Genomic DNA, 22326 nt, shown 5'->3' with positions numbered 1-22326 from the left:
GTCAAAGTAGGATTGTTTACAGTTATGTTTATGTTTTTAATTTCATGGATAATTTGTGATATTTTGCGAATTGTTGATAATTTATTTTTCTATATTGTTTAGGTGAAGTGGTAGAACATTATGGTTATGGTAGATTTGTAATGCTATAGAATACTGTAAATTTAAAAAGCAAATTTTATCAAACTGTGTCCTCCCTTATTGCAAACGCAAAGCTTGAGTATAACTGCAATAAGCATTTTATACTTATATTTCAACCTCGTACGAAGTACGGATACTCTGCTAGTATCCTATAAACTAAAACAAGCGCGTGTACGGGCAAACTTTTTCTTTCGTCTGAGGATTTTTTGTGTGTATAATGTGGGATATTGGGTCACAAAAAATCGACTGCAGTAGGTCACAAGGCTGGGAAAAATCCAGTTTCCGTCCTACAGACCATGGAAGTCCCCATGTTATTGTCTATTCGTTTTTGTAGTCGAAGTTAACAAAATCAGCTGATACAGGTTATTTTTAATGTTATCATTAGACGTAACGTGTATCTATTGGTTTGGACTAAATGTTTTAAAGAATATTTATATTTAGTTGGGTTTATTAGGTACATATTAGTGTTAAATGTTTTCAAGGTTTATTTTCAAAATCAAGAATGAAACGCGAAAGAACTGCAAGAAAGATAAGCTAAAATTATTATTGAAACGTATTTATAAAGATGCATTAAATTTTTTTTTAATTACCTCAAATGTGTTCACATTGATTATATAATAAATTTTAGTGTTTTTAAACCAATAACATATCTAATAAATGTTTAATTAAATCCGAGCAATGCTCGGTCTCCCAGTTCTCAAGACTAAAACACAGGTTTGTAACTTCTTATCTTACTGTGTAAGAGAGAAGTGAATTGTATGCCACTATTACTGTTCTACTGTTGTGTATCACTGTTACTGTTCACCTATGTCTGTGTTTGAATTTTAGAACTTCGGAAAAAATATTTTAAAATCCTAGCATAATTGAAAAACTTTCAACAAGACACCTAAGGAAAGCAAACACACAGATGTAACATGAAAAGTTGTACATAATAGCTTATTTAAAAAAATCATTATAAATAAGCAATAAATTTCATGGATATCCTAATGACTACATGAATTAAGCAAATTTAGTGAATGTCTTCTATTTTTTGCTCAAAACCTATTACAGTATGAGAGTGTATTTCAGTAAAACTAACCTGTAAAAGATTAGGATAAAATAATATTCAACGTACAAGGACGCTAATCCTGGCATGAACTGTTTTCGAAAAATATTGTAAGACATCTTTAGGCAAAAAATCCTATAAATAATTAATCAAAGATTGCTCTAGCATTTATCCACCAAGTAATTAAGGATCCTACAATTCGATGATTCCAAGCCATAACCAGCCTCTAAGTCAAAGTAAACTAGACACATGTAATCGTATTAAATCAAACGGGCATTGGCCGACTATTAATATGGCAAACAAGACAATAAGTTTGTCCACCCGACTATAAACTTAGCATCAATTAGTGAATGGCCAACATAATTGGCCTGTGTGAATGAGTTGGGCTCAGAATAGCGGTGCTCGCACACACAAATAGCCACTCTGCAAAGTAAAAGGACACATTGCACAAGCGACCGAAAGTCAAAGTCATTTGAACCCTAAGTACAAGTCAAAACTAATTGACTAAGTGATATTCATTTCAATAAACGAAGTTCGAGGTACAGCTTCTTCACAGTTGAGTTGAGTTCAAACTTGAATGTGAGATGTTTGGGAGATGTTTAACCTTGAAAAAGATCTTAGTGATTTTTTTCTATGTAGGTAAATTTTACAGAGTTAGATTTTAAGATGGTATTTTGGTATCAAAACTAGCTTTGGATATGCAGATCACTGGTCAAATCTATTGAGTACAATCTATTAATCTATTGGGTACAATCTATTGAGTTTGTCGATGGAAAAAATACGTTTACAAAAATCTCATTTGATATAGGTATTTTAGGACCTATAACTATTTCAGGACCCCTATTTGTAATTGCATAGTTTTTCCTGAACATCAGTTCAGGCCTTATCCAGTTTATAAACCGTTACAACAATGAAAATCTAATCAATATAGACACGTATTTTTTATATTTACAATGCATCCAAAATATTTTTAAATGTCTTTATAACTCCATGGTTAAAAATATTAATCTTAAATAGTCTCGAAATAGAAAAATACTTTACTATAGCCTATGATCGTGGATAACTTAACGAATAATTGTTATTAACTAGCATGATTAATTTGTGTTTTAATAGTGCATACAAAATCTATCGCTATTTGACAAGGCATATAATTACAGCAAAACTAGCCGTGAGAAAATCCTTCCAGTGTCATCATCCTTCTTCAAATTTATCTTATGTTTAATTTATTCCTTGAATTATTAGAACTTTTGAAAGTGTGCTCAGCAAGATATGAGTAAGCATTTGAAGGCGTACGCCTTCAATCGCTACAGTATGCAAGTTCCGAAGCACAGCCGTGTAGCCAAATCACGTCCAGTGCCGTGACATTATCACTCAGTACTGGAGGCCACGAGAACCTTGGCCTTAATAAAACACTTGCAGCTGCAATAATTGCAGGGCGATCCTAATAGGCTGCGTTTATTGCCAAATAACTCAAAGCGACCTTGGCGCGGTGCTCTGAGTTTCCTGCACTTAGAAACCTTCTTGGGCGGCCCTACCGTTTAGAACAGCCTTGATGCAACGAAATTTGGCAAATCGTTACATTTTATGACTTTAATTTAGGAAATATAGGTATTAAAATTAAAATTTGGTGTTCGATTGGTGATAAATACTGAGATTTAATCTAGATAGGAGTACGTTATGGTACAATTAATTATGTGACTCACTGTCGCATGTATAACTAACGCTTTTTTATCGAATTTCTTTAAATGTATATTTTGTTTAACATGAACACTAAAATCAAAGATCAATAATAAGATTTTCGAAGAACACGCTTTTAACTACTATTTTGCTAAATGATTAGGATACATTTCTATCGCAATGCTAGGAAACGAATTATAAATTAAAATACATTGACCGTACTATTCTCGACTGTTTTGTTTGTTTGAGGAAACAAATTCTAAGTCAATTCTATTAAACGACACATTCATAAGAGCCTTTTTTTAAATACAGAAAGAGTTCAGAAATGAAAACCAAAGCGTATTGAATAATTTGAAAGCTGTATAAATTATACATAATATAACAATAACAATATAACAAAGATCCATTTAATGAAAGTATTTAGTCCTCTCACGCATTGGGGACTTGAATAAATCATCGACGAAAAATATACAAGGATGTTGAAAAGGCGGTGCTGTACAGATAGCGCGCATACTTATGGAGGAAAACAAACTAATATATTATGCAAACGGACCCGGTTAGCTTAGTGAACTGAGGCGGATAGTACAATACACCATTTGCTGCAGTGTTTCGTTTCGAGGTCAGAGGATTTAGTGAATGAACATTTACTCCCACAACAAGTAGTTACAGTTTGTCTATAGAGTCTAATGACTACAACACACAGGCAGTTTAGTGGTTGGCCAAAGCCTTTCTTTTTTTTTTTTTCTTTTTCTTTTAGGTCCAGCCAGCTGGACAGTTCACGCGGTTTAATTTATTTTATTTTATTGGAAAATAAGACTAAATGTTCAGAAAACGACAACAGGAGAGGCAGCTTATTATGTAAAACAAAGTAATCAACATAATCCGCTAAAGATGTGATGTAGTACAATTACAGATCACTGAAGACGATACAAGGTGCATTTTAGAATTAAGTTTTTATTTTAACTATTGATTTATTGGTATTTTATCATTCTTAAAAAAATATTTTCACAAAACATAAGGTTAACGTATAAACCATCGCTTATCTTCAAGAATGTAAAATTTACTATGGATAAGAAGAAGTCATTTAGCAAACTTCAGGTTAATTTAAAGGTATCCGGGGGAAAAACACATGCAAATAGTTACAATAGTTTGAGAAGTATACTTGCATTAGACAAAACAATTAAAAAGATAGGTGGCGCCTTTTTTTATGAGCCTACATTTTAACTTTGAGTCTTATTTTAACCATTGGTGGATAATCGTGAAATTATTTTCAACAGCAATAACTTAATGCAAATTAGTTCATCACATGAGGGAAATCCCCATAATGTATTGAGACAATATCTGGGATTGTATTTCAGAGGAACACAATTGCGCTCATTTTCGTTTACATTCATAAAACATCCAGCCTACTAAAATCTCACAATTTGTATCTTTAACTGGATTTTCAAGATAGATTGTTATCAAAGAGGACTAAACACGGTTCTTTCTCTTTCCAACTAAATATAAGGTTATCGTCCTAATACTAAAGTAATTCCTTTTGACGTATTTAAATACGATTGAAACAAATAATAAATCACAATATATTGGAAATTCATTCAGACAGATAATTACTAAGTCAACCAATCATCATCTATCGTCCTATTAGTATATAATAACTTTAAAGAAGTCGATGTATTCATATCGACTTCTTTCAAAATTATCTACACTGTTACTTCCACGTGTGTTAACACAAATTAAACGTGATTGATAATTATTCGATAACACAATGTATTCTTGTGGTTGAAACAATTTAACACAACACACTTGCATGTCAAACTGAAAATTATGCCTTACCCAAAACGCTTTATCTTCTTCTTTCGACGTGGAAGGCTTGGCTTCATCACGAGGTTTTGAAGGGCCAGCTGTCACTGTCACTGGTTTTTCAGCTATGATAACGTTAGTTTTCAATTCTGGTTCAGTCTTTACAGATGAGGTTTTAGATAAACTGTCTTTTTCCTTATCGTCGTGAGGGATTGCTCCCGTACTTGGCACAGCAGTGTTATTGTTGTCGTTCGAGGAAGTGTTCGAAGACGTTTTCGATTTTTCTTTCGTTAAGGGTTTGTCTTTTGGCTGAGGCAATACTTTTTTCGAAGGCTCAACTGTCGAAGCTGTTTCTTGGTCGTTAGAGGGAATGTTTGATTTGGAAGTTGAGGGAGCTGCAGAGCCAGAAGAGGCCTGGGTTTTATCTAAAACTAAGTTTTTGTCACTTGTATTGCTATCACTGCTAGGGATATTCTTTGCCTGTGGTTGCTTTGGTGTAACACTAAGTTTTGTTTCTTTTGATTCAATTTCTTGCTTACTTGTGGCGTATGTATTTTTACTAATATCGTCTGTTTTGACTTCCCCTTTGCAAGTCGCTTCTTCACTTGATCGTTTTTCAATTTCCTTCTGGACCAACACAACGTTTTCTAATATAGGTGTTTCGGTTTTTGCCTTATCATCTTCTAATAAAGACCTTCCTTGAGGAACGATTTCTTCGTATTCGTATTTCATGGCGTTTTGTAACGAAGCTTTCTGTTTGTCAGCGTCCGAAAGATTTATTGCTTCAACAGAAGGCACATGAGATATATTTTTATCTTCAGCACTACTAACATTGTATGATTCAGTCCCCACGGTTGGTCTTAAACTATTATAATCTAAATCGGAAGATTGCTGGGATTGAATAAATCTACTTATATCACTATCATCACTGGTCAAATAAAATGAAGGAGACTTGTCACTTTGCGTGTATGAGAGGTCAATGGACGCAGAATCGTTTGAAAGAGAAAACCCATTATCAGTTGCCAGGCAAGAATGTGTCAAAGATTCGTAAGTATCTTCTGGAAGAGGCGGAATACCACTCAAGCTTGAAGAGGATGAATTTTCGATTAGCATGTAGTTGGCCGTTGGATTAGAATCTACTTCGTTAGGAATCTCACTGACGTTTTCAATACATTCTTGACTGTTTTGCTGAGATGCCTGACCATTATTTTGATTTTCTTGGGCATCATAATATACATCTAATGACTCAGCTTTTTCCAAGGATGGCAACCCCTTATCAAGAGATCTTTGTTCACCCAACGCGTGTAAGTCCGTCTGGACCACAGACTGGAAATCTTGTTCAATCTTTTCCGGGGAACTGTGGAACCTGATGACCAGAGGACGATCAGATGTTTTACTCCTCACCAGCCAAGACGCGTCACTTGTGTTCAACGAAGTGTCTGAGTCGTCGTCAGGGACCGGGGAGCTGTCGTGCACTTTGATCTCGGGATACTCCGAGATGGGCTCCAAACCTTCATCAAGTAGTAATGAAATCGGCTGAACACAATCACTTCTCTCTCCTTCGGCGTTTTGTTCGTCTAAAGCATTGCTAATCTCAACATCATCACAATCCTCAAGGTTGAAATCATCAAAAGCTTGAACATCTCTCAATGATGATGACAAGTCTACATTTCCTGTACAAGTTGAATGGTAGACGTCAACGCGTCTAGCATCGTGAGACAGTATGGTATCAGTAAATACCGGAAGTCCAGGAAACGATGTTTCCGAGTCGAGTCCCATTTCATTGTCTTCGCTTTCTCCCGCAAGTAACATAGCATGTGGAGTTTTTGGCCGTGATATGCTACCTCCTACACCATTAACACCTCCTTCAGCGTATTCATCTTTTAATTTTCTATAGTTTATGTTTTCGATTTGAGATGGTTCATCCAGTTCGGAAGAAGAGTCACTTTCCACAATCACTCCGAGTTCTAGTCTGTTCGGGCTGGTCTCTCTAGAGAGGCAAGGACTGATGGGCGAGTCGCACTGGGGTGATTCAGGGCGAAGCACAACAGTGTCTGGCGTCGCACCATCGACATGTTTCAACGGTATTGTGTGAGAACTCTCCTTCTTTACGCGATGGGACTCTTGGTCGACGTCGTGGGATCGCTTCTTGATCACATGAAGATCGTCGTCAGGGGAAAGGTCTTTGGGCCAGCAAATATCGTGGGAAGGTCTTCTCGATTCGGATGATGACTGTTGAAGATCGTGGTCGCTCGATTCCGGCTTGTGATCGGAATTTTTGGGGAGAGGGTTGTAGTGAGGTTGGACCAAATGAACGAGAAAATGGTCCCAGCAGTCTAAAATCTCCACCACACCAACACAGAAAACTAATATAGATAGCATTAAACCCATCGTGACTTTTTGTGGTTTTTAACTTCTTAAGTTTATCATCTCATTTATGAACGCATTCTTATCACGTTTCTAGAACGTGATTCACCTGTAGAGGAAAAAGAGTGTTGATTGTTTGATCTATTTTGTCACATTTATCTATATAAAATCCCTACAACGTGTTGCACAATATCTAACGCAATCTCAAAACTTGTTTACACGCTGCAAATGTTGCAGTTCTACATAACGACGATCATAATCCTAATTTATTGTTTGCTTTCTACACTAATGAGCCAAATGGCGTTTGCCTTCAAACGCTTCAGTATGTAAACAATACTTGGTACCTCTAAGTGTTATGCTTTTAATGTAATACGATCAAACGATTTTACAATATTACACAATATGTTCAAACAATCAAATTAATTTTGAAATGTTCTGTCTGCCAAAAAGTTATTTAAGCGTCAGCCTTGGTTCCACTTGGCACCTCTCTCTTTACTCCCGAATTAAAGTTAAAAGATATGTCGAGTCTTTTAGACTCTTTAAATTTAAATGTTAATAAACTTTTTAGGTATCTAGCTGTCTACTGTAGTGACATAAAACAATATGCAATTTATTTTATGTATAGCTAAACTGAGAATAATTTTAAAAGAAAAGTTTTGATGAATAATGTCTGTTTTTCCAAATGAAGAAATGTATGTTGTAATTTTCTTCAAAGATAGCACGAGAATAATCAATTTGAGAATTAAAAGTTTATATTCAAATGTTGAAATTGCGGATGTAAAAAACTGAACCCTATCACAAGAGACCACCTCCTCACTTATGACTTTGTGTTTTATCAATATCCATATTTTCCCAACTGAAACCGCCGATGTGGAACTTCATGGGGACATTTGTAACGGTGTCGACATTGTGTGTGTGTCTGTACACAAGCTTGTCATACTTTCATCGATGGAGAAATCCGATCCACGACGGATATCGATGGATAGTCGCACTCCGCCATAACCTGGGAACAATAGGGAATGAACCGTCTGCGCGGGGGCGGAGGTTAGAATGGGGTCGAGCACAAATAGCACACACACTTGGCACCGGGAAACCTCGTTGGCGTGGGGCCAGGTACACCAATTTTTATAAAAACATCACTACTTGACGGGCACTCGCGGACGCGCACCCGCACACTACTGAGGGTAGGCCGTGGGTATGGCCGTAGATTGGCCCTGCCAGGCGACATCGCCAAAAATCCCGGGCAACGATAACAAAAGACCTTAATGTTGGCTGCCAGAGAAATGGCGCCGGTGGCCTGGATAGTGAGAAATTAGACGGCTTGGCTGAGAGCAGGCGGGCGTATCATCGCATGAGTGGTGTTAGTCTGAGTGAAACTGAGATTAAAGTATCGAGAGAAACTGAGACTGGAAACTTGAGATATACTCGTAAGTAGAGTCCTAGCATACAAGAGGAGTTGATTTGTTGAGATCATCCAAGAAGCCGGTATCCGATGATACCGAGGCTCAAGCAGAATCTGAGTGAACCTCAGATTAGTCAGTTGAGATTAAAGAGGTGTCTGAGTGATAATTAGATCCAAACAACTGGTGAGGGGAACTGGGATTCAACCAGTTGGGGAATGAAAAGCCAAAGCATTTGTCAACTAAACCGAGATCAGACTTTATGAAAATAAAGATGAATCTAATTGAAACTGAGATTAAAGCAGCAAATAGGTGAAATAGAGTTAAAAGGTGGATGAGTTAAACTGAGATTTAGACAGCAAAAACTTATGAGAACATGGGAAAAACGTCGACTACATCATCTTAATGAAGAAAAACATTCATCAGTATTTCCTACAATATGGTTAAACCCAACCTCATTTGATAACGTTACTGGTCACGGAAACCTTTTTTTTTTAAATATATCAATAAAACAACAGTTCTGCAATCATTTAATTTGGGAAAAATCACGTCTGGCCTTGGGTGTTAATATGTACAACACATTGCGGCCTATCAGTATCGATTTGTGGTCCACTACGTGTTCTTACAGCAATACACCACATGTCCAACCGTGCATATGTGCGATATGAATAAACGCCAAGCCATAAATAAAACTGCGCTTTATGTCGGTCGACTCTATATGCGGTGATTTACAGTGACGGGTTAATATTTTAGCACCGAATTCCGAACGGATGATGTGTAATATGCACAATAACCACCACGGATAGGTATATTCGAGATGATTTTATACTTTCTCTCCCTATACATATGGAGAAAACATTGTTTTCGTCAGTATTTTCGAGTTTGAGTTTTGAGTGGATATATCCGTTTTGGGTCCCATTAACCCAAAAAGTGTGTTTCGAAGTGACGTCTGTGTGTCTGTGTGGATGTGTACAGAGCTACAGACCATACTTGTCATCCGAATTTGATGGGATTTGGTACTTAAGTACTAATCCATTATATCTCCAGGCGTTTTTTCATTTTTTTGTCTTTTTTAAATTCTTATATTTTTAATGGCAAGTTTCCTATAAAAACCCATAAAAAACTGAAAAATTTGATTTTCTCGAAAATGGCCCAAAATGATTTTGATAACAATTTAGTATGTTATAGTCCTTTAAATCCTGAACAAAATGGTACAAATTCCATTTCCCTAAAAATTACGGTTCCAAAGTTATTGTAACTTATGTTCTTTTCCCATAAGTTACACAAAGTCCCACAAAGTCACACATAAGTCCCACAAAATAACAAAATATCGGATTTTAGGAAAAAGCCTGTTTTGATTAAAATTAATATGTTATGGTCCTTATAATTAAAAAAAATAGTGCAGCCCCCAATTGCTGTAACAATTTCGGTTCAAAAGTTATTGCAACTTTTGTGATTTATCCCTATAGAGTATCATAGTTACTCACACCCTTACCCATGATAAAGGTTGTTTACAAGCTTATGGGAGAAAGTATGTGTAAGTTTGCTTGTAAGTTGAATCATTGAAAATGTTAGTAAGTCGTAATACATGTGCTCATAAACCCATGGGAATAACAATTCCGTTATTGGAGCATGTTTAATGTATTCCAATGATCGACAGAATATCTCCATAGTTTACCACTGTTATACAATTACAGTAATAAGAATGTCCTACTTATCATAACACAAATAGAATACAGTTTCTTCAATTAGAACAGCAATGCGTAGGCCTAGTGCGCACCAACTCGGTCCTATGGGGAATCAAAGGATCTTAATCAAACAATTACCATTCTATAAACAGTTAAGAATTGCAGCATAGGACTGTCTCACGGGGACTTATTACACAGAACACAGTGAAATACGCAACTACCCTTGGAGCCAATTAATAAACTTGTCATGTCGAGTGTGTTGACATTTGATATAGTAACAACGTAGTTTGTTCCGCCTACAACTTTGACTTTATGTAATCACCGAATTTCCATGTAAGAAAAACATTACTACTACTCATCAGTGTGTATTGGGTATTACCATTAAAATATCACACGTTTTCTATGAACTTAACTTCAATTTCTATGAATCACTTCAATAAAACAACAATGCACTTCGTGTACATATTTAAAACTGGGACGTAACTGGGAATAGAGTTTTCTCTAGTTGCGTCATATATAAAATTCCAGGGGGACTTTAATGAATAATTGAAAACACAAATAAGTGGATGGGTAAGGAAAACAAATGCTCTATGTTATTTGCCTGAGATTGTTGATAAAATATTGTAAATTTAATGAAAATTTAAATGTGGCAACATTATTTTTGGATACAAAAAAGATAATAACCATAGCAGCTCTAGGAATCTATTATTTTTGGAAGGCTGGTTGTAAAGAGTTTCTGAGAGTGAAGGAAGAATAATTAAAACCAATAAAAACCTACCTACCTCTAAAACAAACAAAATACTAAATACAATGGGACGAAACTAAAAAATCCTAGAACAATCAAATCCATTAATTTTCCTTATTTTTCTCGTGTCTAAAAGCATAGGTTATTCCAGTTGAATTGTATCATGGACGTCTGTCGCTAACAAATGGGTTTTCTCGCGGCGTTTAAAGTAAATAGCGGGTGTTCTAGAGGCTCAGTGCTGCCAACAATGCCCGCCAAGCGAGTCAACACGAAGAGATACATTTTGTTATTTTCCACAGTTGGTAGTGTTCCAACATCTTTGCGATCCCCGCTACACGTCGGTGGTCAAGACTTATCTACGCGTTTGAAGTCTGAAACCTCCTCAAAACACAATCTAGTTGTAGTCTTTCTAAAAAGGGTCAATTCATTGATGTTAAACAATCTGTTTTTACTCGTACATCAAAAAGTGGTACAGTATTACAAAATCTGCAGACATTTGGATTTCTTCAGTTGAAATATTTTGGGATTGAAATATCGACTTTTATTTGGATAAGAGTGTTCCAAACTCACGTTGTGGTAAAGAACGAAAAAATCTGTGTAGAGTAGAAGTGCTAATATATTTTTCTTTTTGTCCTAGGACGCAAGGCACGAGCCACACGAGCCCGGGATTGTTTTCACATTACTTCAGGCTAGACCTAGGGGTTGCGGCATTATCACTTAGATAAAATCCATGGGTAGATTATTGGGATTTGAACCCGGGACCTTAGGAACCGAAGTCCCGCGCTCTACCACTAGGCCAGCCATAGCTATAAAGCCCCAGAAGTGCTAATATGCACATCTAGTAGTAAGAATGCCATAGTTAAATACAATTCAAAGAAAAAACATCCACATAAATTTGCCCATTAAGCAAGGATTAGAAATATCTGTTAAATGTTTACCTTATAAAAATTGCAATGCACTGAACTTAGTTCGTTAAGGCTTTAGAGAAAGTTGAACTTTAACTGTAGAACTAATTAGTCGGTGATTATTGAAATGTGATTTTAAAATAAAAGTTCTTAAAGTTGTTTTTATTTAGAGTTAAAATGTTTTGAATCCAATAATAGTACTTACATAATACTCCACAAAACACTGTAATTACCTGAAACAAACAAAAATAAGTTTATATAAAATTTATTTGAGGGGAATTTTACTACTTATACATTATGAAGCAATTTAACCAATGACATGACATTCTGAACAATATATTTTATAATAATGATATTTTTTTATTCTGGTAAATATAATATCTTCAGTCATAACTAAAATTTCCCACGAACCATATGTCATGATGACGTCCAATATTTTAAGGTGTTGTAAGCGAAGCCTTAAGAAGCTCCATTGAAATATTATTAGTCTTATTCCTAATGAAAAAAACCCAAAATATTTCAAAAACACATTCATTTCGATTACATCTCAAACTTATACATATACCCTGCTCATTGAATTCGACCAAATAGAACTTTATGAAAAGAAGTTGTAATCACTTACTAGCTTACTAGTGTTTTATAAGGAGTTTTGTTACTACTGTGTGAATGGTATTTCATACTTAAAGAGCCAGTTTACTGTATTCTCTGCGGCATCTCATCACCCCACCCCCATCACCCATCACTCCCATCACCTCGTTGTGAAGAAAATGTAAAGAACAATAACATAATCAAATATTGTACGGGACATTAAAAATGTTGATCACATGGTAACGTAGAATTCTTTTTTTACATTTCTAGAAATCTTTTTTACATTTCCAGATGATTTCTGCACTTCCACCGTACTTAAAGGCCTACACAGTGCAGCGAAAGGACTTATTGTTATCCCCTGAATAGTCTTGGACCAATAAATATGTCACTGACGTACACTTCACGGATGTCAGCTCTCTCGGAAGTAGAACAATTAGTGGTAGATGGCCAAGAGGAGACTACGGTGCAACGCCCAGCTCCTGGCAGACACTAGGCCATGCTCTAGTTGAGGTCACATTAGTAATTCGGGATTTATAAAGCTCATTAACCCCTTTGCATCATTGTTGCTTCGGTAAGACTATACGGGAACTAATCGTACGTTCTTATTAGAATATTGTGTAAGTAGGGCGTGAAGATCCGAAAAGCAAAACTAGTAAATTTGTTTGTGAAGATTCGTTCTTGTTGTTTTTTGTGAGTGTTTTGCACGTTTTCTGAAAGGGAAAGGTTGATACTCTCGTCTTATAACTGTCTCAGGTCAACCGTGTTTATTTAATCTACATTAGAGGCATTCGGTTTAGAGAGAAATCCAAAAACTTGAAATCGAAAGCAATCCAAACCAACCATCAGTATAGGGAGATCCAGGAACTGATTTGAAAGCCACCAGTCCGAAAGGCAATGTTCCAATGCTAATTTTCGGACCAGTGTCTTTCGAAGCAGTGCCTGATCATGGTCATTCATGAATTCTTCTTCAACCAGTGCCTCCCTCTTAAGTTCTTTTCGGAACATTACCTTATAAATCAACTTCTTTAAAGCTATGCCTGTTGGAGACATTTCTCTGCACTCCGAGAACTGTATTGGTAGAATTGCCGATGATAAACCAATTACTGTTGTATCAAAGATTGATATATTGGTGATATTGAGCACAAATAGTTGGTGGAATGGAATAAAAATGGCTGCAAATGTTGTAAACGGAATTATGTTTACTTTGGAGACAGTACCATTCCGTAAAAATTATACTGCGTTCTCCAATTCTGGTTCAAAAGACGATTGCGATTTTGTAGTTACTATTAACATGATTAACGTCCCATGAAAAAAGAAAAGCTATGAATAAATAAATGAATTGTTCACTGTTGTTGCCAGGAACACGGTAAAGAGCGTGTGTATTCCAAAACTTGGTCCATTGTTAGTCTTGTAAGAAGGTTTTAACTTTGGGCTGTCTTAGATGTAAACAATGGCGGAGAACAAAGCGTGTATGTCTCGTATGTCAAACTGTCTTTTTGGAAGAAACAGACCCAAGAGAACTTTCGTGCAATGTGTGGGTATCTTAGTAATAGCATTGTGTAATTAATTATACCAGTAAACAAAGTTAGTGTCCATTTCCGGCCTTGTTTCTTCGTGGCGAATAAATCTAAAACAGTTCAAATCAAATAAAACACAATCGTCCCACGCAATAAGTCCATACCAACGATAATTGGCATACCATATTATTAGGTACTATTTATATGGAACATTATCTATCTATCTATATATTAATAGGCAAGCATGTTTCTTTAAAACCTTTTTTCTCAGCTCGTGTGCATCGCAGGGAAAATCTATGCATACTGTTGGAAAGATATTTACCTGTAGATGTGCAGAATCCCTTTATAAATTTAAATAGGCTAAAAAAATAAGCATAAAAAAAGAATCTAAAACTTTTTTTAAATTAACATGGATCTTATGGGTTGCCATCCTGGTAACGAAATAACAACGAAATATAAACAGAAAATCAAAACAAATGGAAGAAACTCCAATCACATGTTTTATTCACAGTGTGGGATGAAAATAAAGAAGTCTGTACATTAAATATTTTTTGTCGAGTTTCGACCAATGGATGACCTCTAGTTTCAATAATTATGTTAGCAAAAGATGTAATAAAAAGAAAATTAATTCCATAAGTACTTTATCTCTATTCGAAATATACAGTAATAACTCGCATATTCATTTGGAAATTACTATATCACACATTTTTTTAACAACATAATGCCATGCTAGTTTGCCAACCCAACACTCGTTGAGATTCAAAATCGTTCTTTTCAGAATGGACTCAAGAAGGGGTTTCTTCTTTCAAGAACTCAGTTTTACCACATTTAATTTATACTAGTGGTCGTCCAGTGGTCGAAAACTCAACCAAAAATATGTAATGTATACGCATTGACTATTGTTGGATACCAAATTAGACATCCCATCTATATGGACGGACCAGCTGTCGCAATGTTTTATAAAAAAAACAAAAATAAACATGTAGTTGTCTGAGCCAATCACAGAATGCATGTCCAAAATTATATTTTCTACCTTTTTTTTTTGACAAAGTTGATGGGTCATAACAGTTGGCATGGATCATAATAAGTCATTCCATAAGTTTGGCTTAATGAAAAAAACATTGTATATTTGAACAAAATTAGTCATTTAGATCAGTGCAATCTGTTGGTGGCTCACATCAACTACGACAAATTTAATTAAAACTGGCAACAACTTTAACATGGGAATGTAATGTCTAGTTGTAATTCAAAGGTAGCCTACAAACTTCTCTATATTTTCACCACTCCCTGTAAATAAAACATGTTATTGTAATTTCTTCAATTTGTTTTGATTTTCTGTTTATATTTCATTGTTATTTTGTCACCAGCATGGCAACCCCATAAAGCCCATGTTAATTTTTTTTAATTTTAAATTCATTTTTTGTGCTTATACTTGAGCCTATTTTAATTTTTTAAGTAATTCTGCACATCTATAGGAAAATATCTTTCCAACAGTATGCGTAGATTTTCCCTGCGATGCACACGAGCTGAGAAAAAAGGTTTTATAGAAACATGCTTGCCGATTAATATATAGATAGATGTTTATTGTTAAGTTGTTAGGTATTATTTTCAATTTTTCAATTTTTTAACCCAGGTATGATGATTCGTATGATATCTCATATAGTTTTAATTATTTAGTCATAAAGCTAACTTCGATTTTGTCATATTACTTCCAATTGAGATGAGGATGTGACAGGGGTGTATTTTAACCCAAACATGAATGAAGGATGAGTAAAGAATGGGGTGACATGCCTTTGTCACTGACTAAAACAGCTGTATCTCATTTATTAAAATCACAATGATCAAGGACAGCTGGGCCCAGTTAAGAAACATAACATTATTTGCATTTTATGTGGGTCCAACCGACAACCTGTTCATTTATGTATTAATTAAAACTATTTTAATTAAATAATCAATTCGAAACAAGATAGTGTTTATTCTAAGAAATCATAACATAATATATTTAACAACTAGAGATCAGCTGGTTATAGCAATACCAACATCTCCCTCTTTAACTTTTGAATGGACGAACAAATCTTCTATTGCGTCTGAATAGTCTTCCTTCAATTGATACAAGGTAAGTTCTCAACCCATCTAGTGACACTATTACGCCAGGCGTCCATGGTTCTGCTTTCATGTCTGGTCTCTTCTGTATCAATACCTTTTGTCCAACTTTAAGTGGGTCCAATGCCTGAGTGCCTTTATCATAGTGCTTCTTGTATTTTTCTTGTTTTTTTCTTCAACTTGTCTGTGACTCCTATGTGTATCTTTGGATTTAGTTTCATTTCTGTTATGGGCAAACGAGTCTTTGTTGATCTTGACATTAGCAACTGCACAGGACTTGCGCCCAAGTAAGCCAGTGGTGTATTTCTCCACTCTAAAGCACGGGTCACACTAGGCTGCTCGCCAGCCGCTAGTGATCAGCGGCTGGCACAAGCACCACCAAGCAGCGGTTTTTCCACGGGTCACACTAGGCTGCTTGTCAGCCACTGGTGATCGCGATATTAACGATGTGTGAGAAGGAAAAGAACAGCTTTGAGGTTTTGTAACAAACCACTGTAAGCTGCTTATTTGATGTTCGTTCTTACTTCTATAAAGAAACGTCCCACAAGCACGTTTAGTTTTGGAATAAATTTAAGAAATCAATAACCTGCTTCCCCGACCACCTAAGCTCAGTATTTCTATGCTACAATACTACTTTAAAGTTTAAAGCTTAGTTCTTGTTGCCATTGTGTCCTTTTTTGGGTCATCATCCAGCACTTAATATTGAGGATGTGTGTGAAAGCTAGATATAATTTTATTAAAAGATGCTTAACCGCAAGAAGAGACGTTAGTGGATCAGGTCTTGGTTACAAAAAATTTACGAATAAAAATACTTTTTAAAAATACCACGTTTTTAAAAGCACTAAAAGAAGATACCAAAATGTTTTACGAATGTCACCAGTCACCACATACATTCCAGGCATTACTAGAATTAAGTTAAGCCTCTAATTAAAAAAATGAGACAATTGCTTTTGTCCTTTTGTGTTAAACCAAGCTGGATATTACCACGTTACCATTGACTTTATATCTACACATATTACCTTTGGTCGCCGCTGGCACGCTTCTAGAGGTGGTCAGACTACGCTGCTCGCTGGTGTCAGCGAGTGCGAGTGGTCACGTGACCTCTAGTCGCCGCTGCCTCGCTACCAAAAGTTGAACATGTCCAACTTCGCCAGCCGCTGACAAATACTCGCCGGCTAGCGATGCCAGCTGCGAATTTTGTGGTCACACCAAGCTGACAGTAGCGGCTTCTTTCAATTCGCCGCTGATACCAGCCTAGTGTGACCCGTGCTTAATAGAGCTGCTTGAAAGTCTTCTTTACTTTCTTTTACCTTCTTTAGCATTCTCTTTGCAATTTTAACTGCTGATTCTGCCTTACCATTGGATTGGTGATTATGTGGTGAAGAAACAACAATTTTAAACATCCAAGTCTGGGCAAAAAGCTTGAAGTCTTGGCTAACAAGTTGAGTACCACTGTCAGAAACAACAACGTCTGGTATTCCGTAACGAGCAAACTGTTCTTTACAAAACTGTATCAGGCCTTCTGTTTTTAGTGAATTCACTTTCTTCAGTTCAAAAAATGATGAAAAGTAATCTGTCATTATAAGAAAGTGGTCACTGCCCAGCTGGAAGAAGTCAATTCCAACTCTTTGCCATGCTCTTGTTGGAGTATTATGTGGCTGTAAGGGTTCCGATTTCTGAGCTGGAGCGTACTTTTGGCAAGGCCAACATGTTTCAACAGTTCTTTGAACATCTCCAGCCATTCCCGGCAAAAATAACACTTCTCTTGCTCTTCTTAAACAAGACTCGACTCCTTGGTGAGAAGAATGTAGAATTTTAAGCATGGCAGGTCTCAAAGAACGTGGAACTACTATACGGTCTCCTTTTATTACGATTCCATCTACCGCTGATAATTCATCTCTAACACTCCAGTATTCCTGTAGATCTTGAGGAACATGAGTACGTTTCTCAGGCCACCCTTTTTTAATCGTGTCCACAAGATTATTCATAACACGGCATTTACTTGACTCTTCTTTTATCTCCTTGATCCTCTCATCGGTAATATTTATGTTGTCTAAATCGTTAATGTTCTCTAACTCTACTTGAAAAATTAGGTCGTCAACTGTTTCTCTGCCGGTTTCTTTAAGAAGCGATCTAGACAGAAAATCTGCTACATGCATTGATGTGCCTGGTTTGTATTGTACACAAAAGCTGTATTTTTGAAGTCGTAAAAGCATCCTTTGCAGTCTCTTAGGAGCTGAAATCAAGGGCTTCTTGAATATTGCCTCCAAGGGCTTGTGATCGGATTCAACTATAACATCTCTATGTCCCATCAAATACTGTTCAAAGCGTTCAAGTCCAAACACAATAGCTAGACACTCTTTTTTCAATTTGTGCGTAGGCAACTTCATTCTTAGTCAATGTTCTTGAAGCATAAGCAACGGGCTTACCTTGCTGCATGAGGCAAGCTCCTAGGCCATATTCACTAGCATAACATTGCACAACACAAATCTGTGTCTGGTCAAAGTACTTTAATGTTGGAGCTTCTTGGACCATCTTGAGCAACTTTTGAAAAGCATCTTTCTGTGGGCTGTCCCATACCCACTCACTATCATCTTTCAGCAAATTTCTAAGCGGTGTTGCTACTTCTTATAGTCTTGGTAGAAACTTTGATAAATACACAACGTAGCCTAAAAATCTCTTGACTTCTTCTTTTGAAGTAGGAGCTGAAAGTTTTCTTATAGCTTCTACTTTGCTAGGGTCAGGACACAACCCATCTGCTGTAATGAGATGTCCCATGTATGGAATTTTTTTCTACACCTATTTTACACTTATCCTTGTTAAACTTTAACCCTTTAAGCTGAGCTTGTTGCAGAAGGGCATTCAGCTTCTTGTCATGGTCAATCTTAGCTTCTTGAACGGTGTTTCCTTGTCCAAATACCATAACATCATCAGCTATTGCCACAACTCCTTCAAGGCCCTCAAGGTTTTCGTGAACTCTTCGTTGAAACTCTTCAGGGGCATTAGCAACACCAAAAGGTAGTCTAGTCCAACGAAATCTCCCTTTGGGGGTCCAAAACGTAGTTAGCCTGCTTGATTCCTCATTTAGCTTTACATGCTAAAACCCATCCTTAAGGTCCAGAACACTAAAGAACTTTGCTCCATATAGCTGTGGGGCTATTTCCTCAATAGTTGGTGCTTGATAATGAGATCTTTTAATGGCTTTATTCAGGTGAAAAGGATCTATACAAAGTCGTATCTTGTTGGGTGTCTTCACTACTACTAAACTACTGACCCAATCAGTAGGCTCTGTTACCTTGACGATGACTCCAAGCTGTTCAAGTCTATCTAATTCAGCACATATTTCTTTCTTCAATGCTAGAGGTTGTCGCCTGGGTGCTGCTATTGAAGGTGGTACCGACGGGTCAGTTCTTATGCTGCAAAGACCTTCAAAACACCCTAATCCTTCAAATACAGTAGGAAATTGATCAAATATCGTATGTTGATGTGTGGCTGTTTGGTTAGATGCTGTGAGAGCCTGGAAAACCTCTTCATCTGTCGTAATAAAACCTAGTCGAAGACAATCTGCTGCTCCTATAAGAGGATTTCTCTCAGAATTCAGAATTTCAAACTTTAAATCAAAAATATTCTTTTTGAATTTTGCTTTCAGGACAATGCTGCCTAGTGAGTTTTGGGATGACCCGCCATAGAAACACAAAGTAGTGGAGCTACTATTAAGTTTAAGATTCTCATTGTCAAGAATAGTTTTTAGATCTCGTAGCCCCATAACGTTACAAGTGGCACCTGAGTCAAGCTGGAACTTTCTGAGCTTTTTGTTGACCATCATTTTCACATAAAGTCGTTTTTTATACTGGATATCGTTAAGGTCCATCACTTCCTCTTCACCTTGGCTATCTTGTTTTGATTCACTGTCATTATCTTGGACCAGATTAATTTTACCGGAACTTCGACACACGCTGCTAAAATGGTTCTTCCTTTTACAGGTGGTGCAAACTTTGCCAAACGCAGGGCAGTTTTTTGCTCCCTTAATATGTTTTTTACCACAAAAACGACACTTCCATTTGTTATCTAAGTGTCTACTCTTTGCTTGAAATGCCGCATCTTCTGATTTCACTGTCATTTTTGTAACAAACCTTTCAGTTGTTTCATGATGCATACATATTTCTATAGCCTTATCAAGTTTTAGGTCTTTTCTACGCAAAAGTGTTCTTTTTAATTCAGTATTGGTTATACCTACTACAAGTTGGTCGCAAATTAGAGTATCTTCAAGGCCTGTCTTGTCGAGATTTGCTAAAGAATCAATGTCACACAATCGTATTTGCTCTTTTAGACGACCTATAAAGTCTTTAATCGTTTCATCAGTCTTCTGAACAATGCCATTAAAAATAAATCTCTCATACAAAGAATTGTTTGTCCCTAAAAAATACTTATCCAAAGCTTCAATTACCTGATCCAGGGTCGATTCATTGGAGCCAAGTATTCTTTCAATCAAACATAGTCCATCACGGCCAATTACAGTTGAAAACATGGCCATTTTCAGTTTAGGTGTACTTAACCTTGTACCACCTAATGCTCCTGCTTCAGCTAATATCAAATAGTTCTTCCATTGTTTCTTGAACACTTCCCAGTTTTCTCGTACTATGTTCATTTATGTATTAATTAAAACTATTTTAATTAAATAATCAATTCGAAACAAGATAGTGTTTATTCTAAGAAATCATAACATAATATATTTAACAACTAGAGATCAGCTGGTTATAGCAATACCAACACAACCTTTTAACTGCCAGGCTAGCACTAACTTAACTTCCCAACTTGTTTTTAAAATGAGTGTTGAATTATGGTACTGTTATTATGAAATACTCTATTAATCAGTTATTTACTTAAGCGAACCCAGGGTCCTTTTTGCAAAAAAAAATCTTTGAAATTCAGCAACCACTCAAACCGTTACACAATATAATTAATCCACACACCAAAAGGCGTCACTATCGCTCTCGTTCGCCTCGCTCAGTCGACGCTCGATGAAAGCCAAAGGACAATCTTTCATTAATAAACCCCGTTGAGGTGTAACGGCCAAGTCATCTCGCATTGTCTCCGTGATAGCCGGCCCAAGGCCCAAGGCTGGGGTCTGGGCCAGGAGTTTCAATCAGATTTACAATGAGGGAAGGTTCTTGGAGTATTTCGATACCACGGAACTCTTCCAAGAGGGCCTACGCCCGAGGGTCGTGACTTGCTCAACCTTGGAGAAAACTTTGGCTGTTGGGGGTGCGAAATCGACCTATGCCTAGAGAAATGAATTTTAATTTTGTCCACTACATTTAAATACACTAAATATTAAACATTAGATGGAAACCGTAATTTAACTAAATAATGAAGATAGAGTGATAGTAAAAGACATAAACGTGTTTGTATGTGTATGTTATTTAAGTGAGCATAAACAGCATAATGTAGCATTCTAGTTTCGCATTGTAGAAAATCACTCATTTCCTGGCGAATTTCAAACCAACGCGGGAACTAAATAATTTCCCTACATCATTGTTCTTTGGCTTTATCTGACCTTTTTGACAGATTCCAAACTAAAATAATTATAGAATGTAGGTTACGATTTATTTGTGGCATTTCATAAACCAAATCATTGAGATATTTTAATTATCTAAATATTATATAACAAAGTTATTCTTGGGAATTTCTTCCTTTGGTTCTATAGTGTTATTATTTTAAAAGATAAAAAAAATATAGTAACATTTCGAATATATACATATCACAATATGAAATATATATATAAAACAAGTTGAATATATACTGTGTGCAACTAACGACTACCTAACAAGCAAAAGATCAACAATAAACAACAAAAGAATAACAGAATTATAAACATATTTATGCCATGGGCACTTGAGTTTGATTCTACGGGAACAAATATACATATTTTTTAAAATATTTAAAGCAGAGAAGCGAAGAAATTCACCAAATTTATGATGATTCATCCATGAATATGTATAATATATCTATATACAGGGTGTCCCGGAACTCTCTACCAATATTTTAGGGCATTGTTCCTGGGTAAGAAACATACCTAAATATCATATTTAAATTGTCCGGAAGTCCTTAGTTACTCACACAGCCGCCATTTTGTTTTTTCAGTTATTAATTTTTTTCTAAAGAACGGTTAAACATATGAAATTGAAACTTTGCACAAACATTTATGACAATTAGACAAAGCTACAAAAACATTATGACGATTTTTCAAATTCATAAAACAAAATGGCGGCCATTTAACATTTTTATAAAATCAACGGTTTTTGAGTTATTTAAGAAACAAAATTTTAAATGGCCGCCATTTTGTTTTATGA

The 22326-nt window shown here is 36.1% G+C and overlaps 1 protein-coding gene across 5 annotated transcripts in view; it reads right to left on the bottom strand.

The window, feature by feature from the left end:
* The window catches only part of LOC128985864 (four and a half LIM domains protein 2), a 316238-nt gene that overhangs the window by 80869 nt on the left and 213043 nt on the right, over nt 1–22326 (bottom strand). The window contains exon 1 of one of the 5 annotated variants that reach the window (XM_054405809.1): nt 4694–7091. The exons of the other annotated variants lie outside the window; for them this stretch is intronic. Coding sequence (XP_054261784.1) covers nt 4694–7051 — 2358 coding nt within the window. The 5' untranslated portion in view covers nt 7052–7091. Of the gene's footprint in view, nt 1–4693; nt 7092–22326 lie in introns of those variants that run through there. 5 annotated transcript variants of the gene reach the window in all.

The sequence above is a fragment of the Macrosteles quadrilineatus genome, unplaced genomic scaffold, assembly GCF_028750875.1.
Source record: "Macrosteles quadrilineatus isolate MER2022 unplaced genomic scaffold, UCM_ALF_1.0 Scaffold_2__2_contigs__length_208266976, whole genome shotgun sequence".
Classification (NCBI taxonomy): Eukaryota; Metazoa; Arthropoda; class Insecta; order Hemiptera; family Cicadellidae; genus Macrosteles; species Macrosteles quadrilineatus.
The sequence above is the reverse complement of the archived record's forward strand: the minus strand, read 5'-3'. Positions and strand labels throughout refer to the sequence as shown.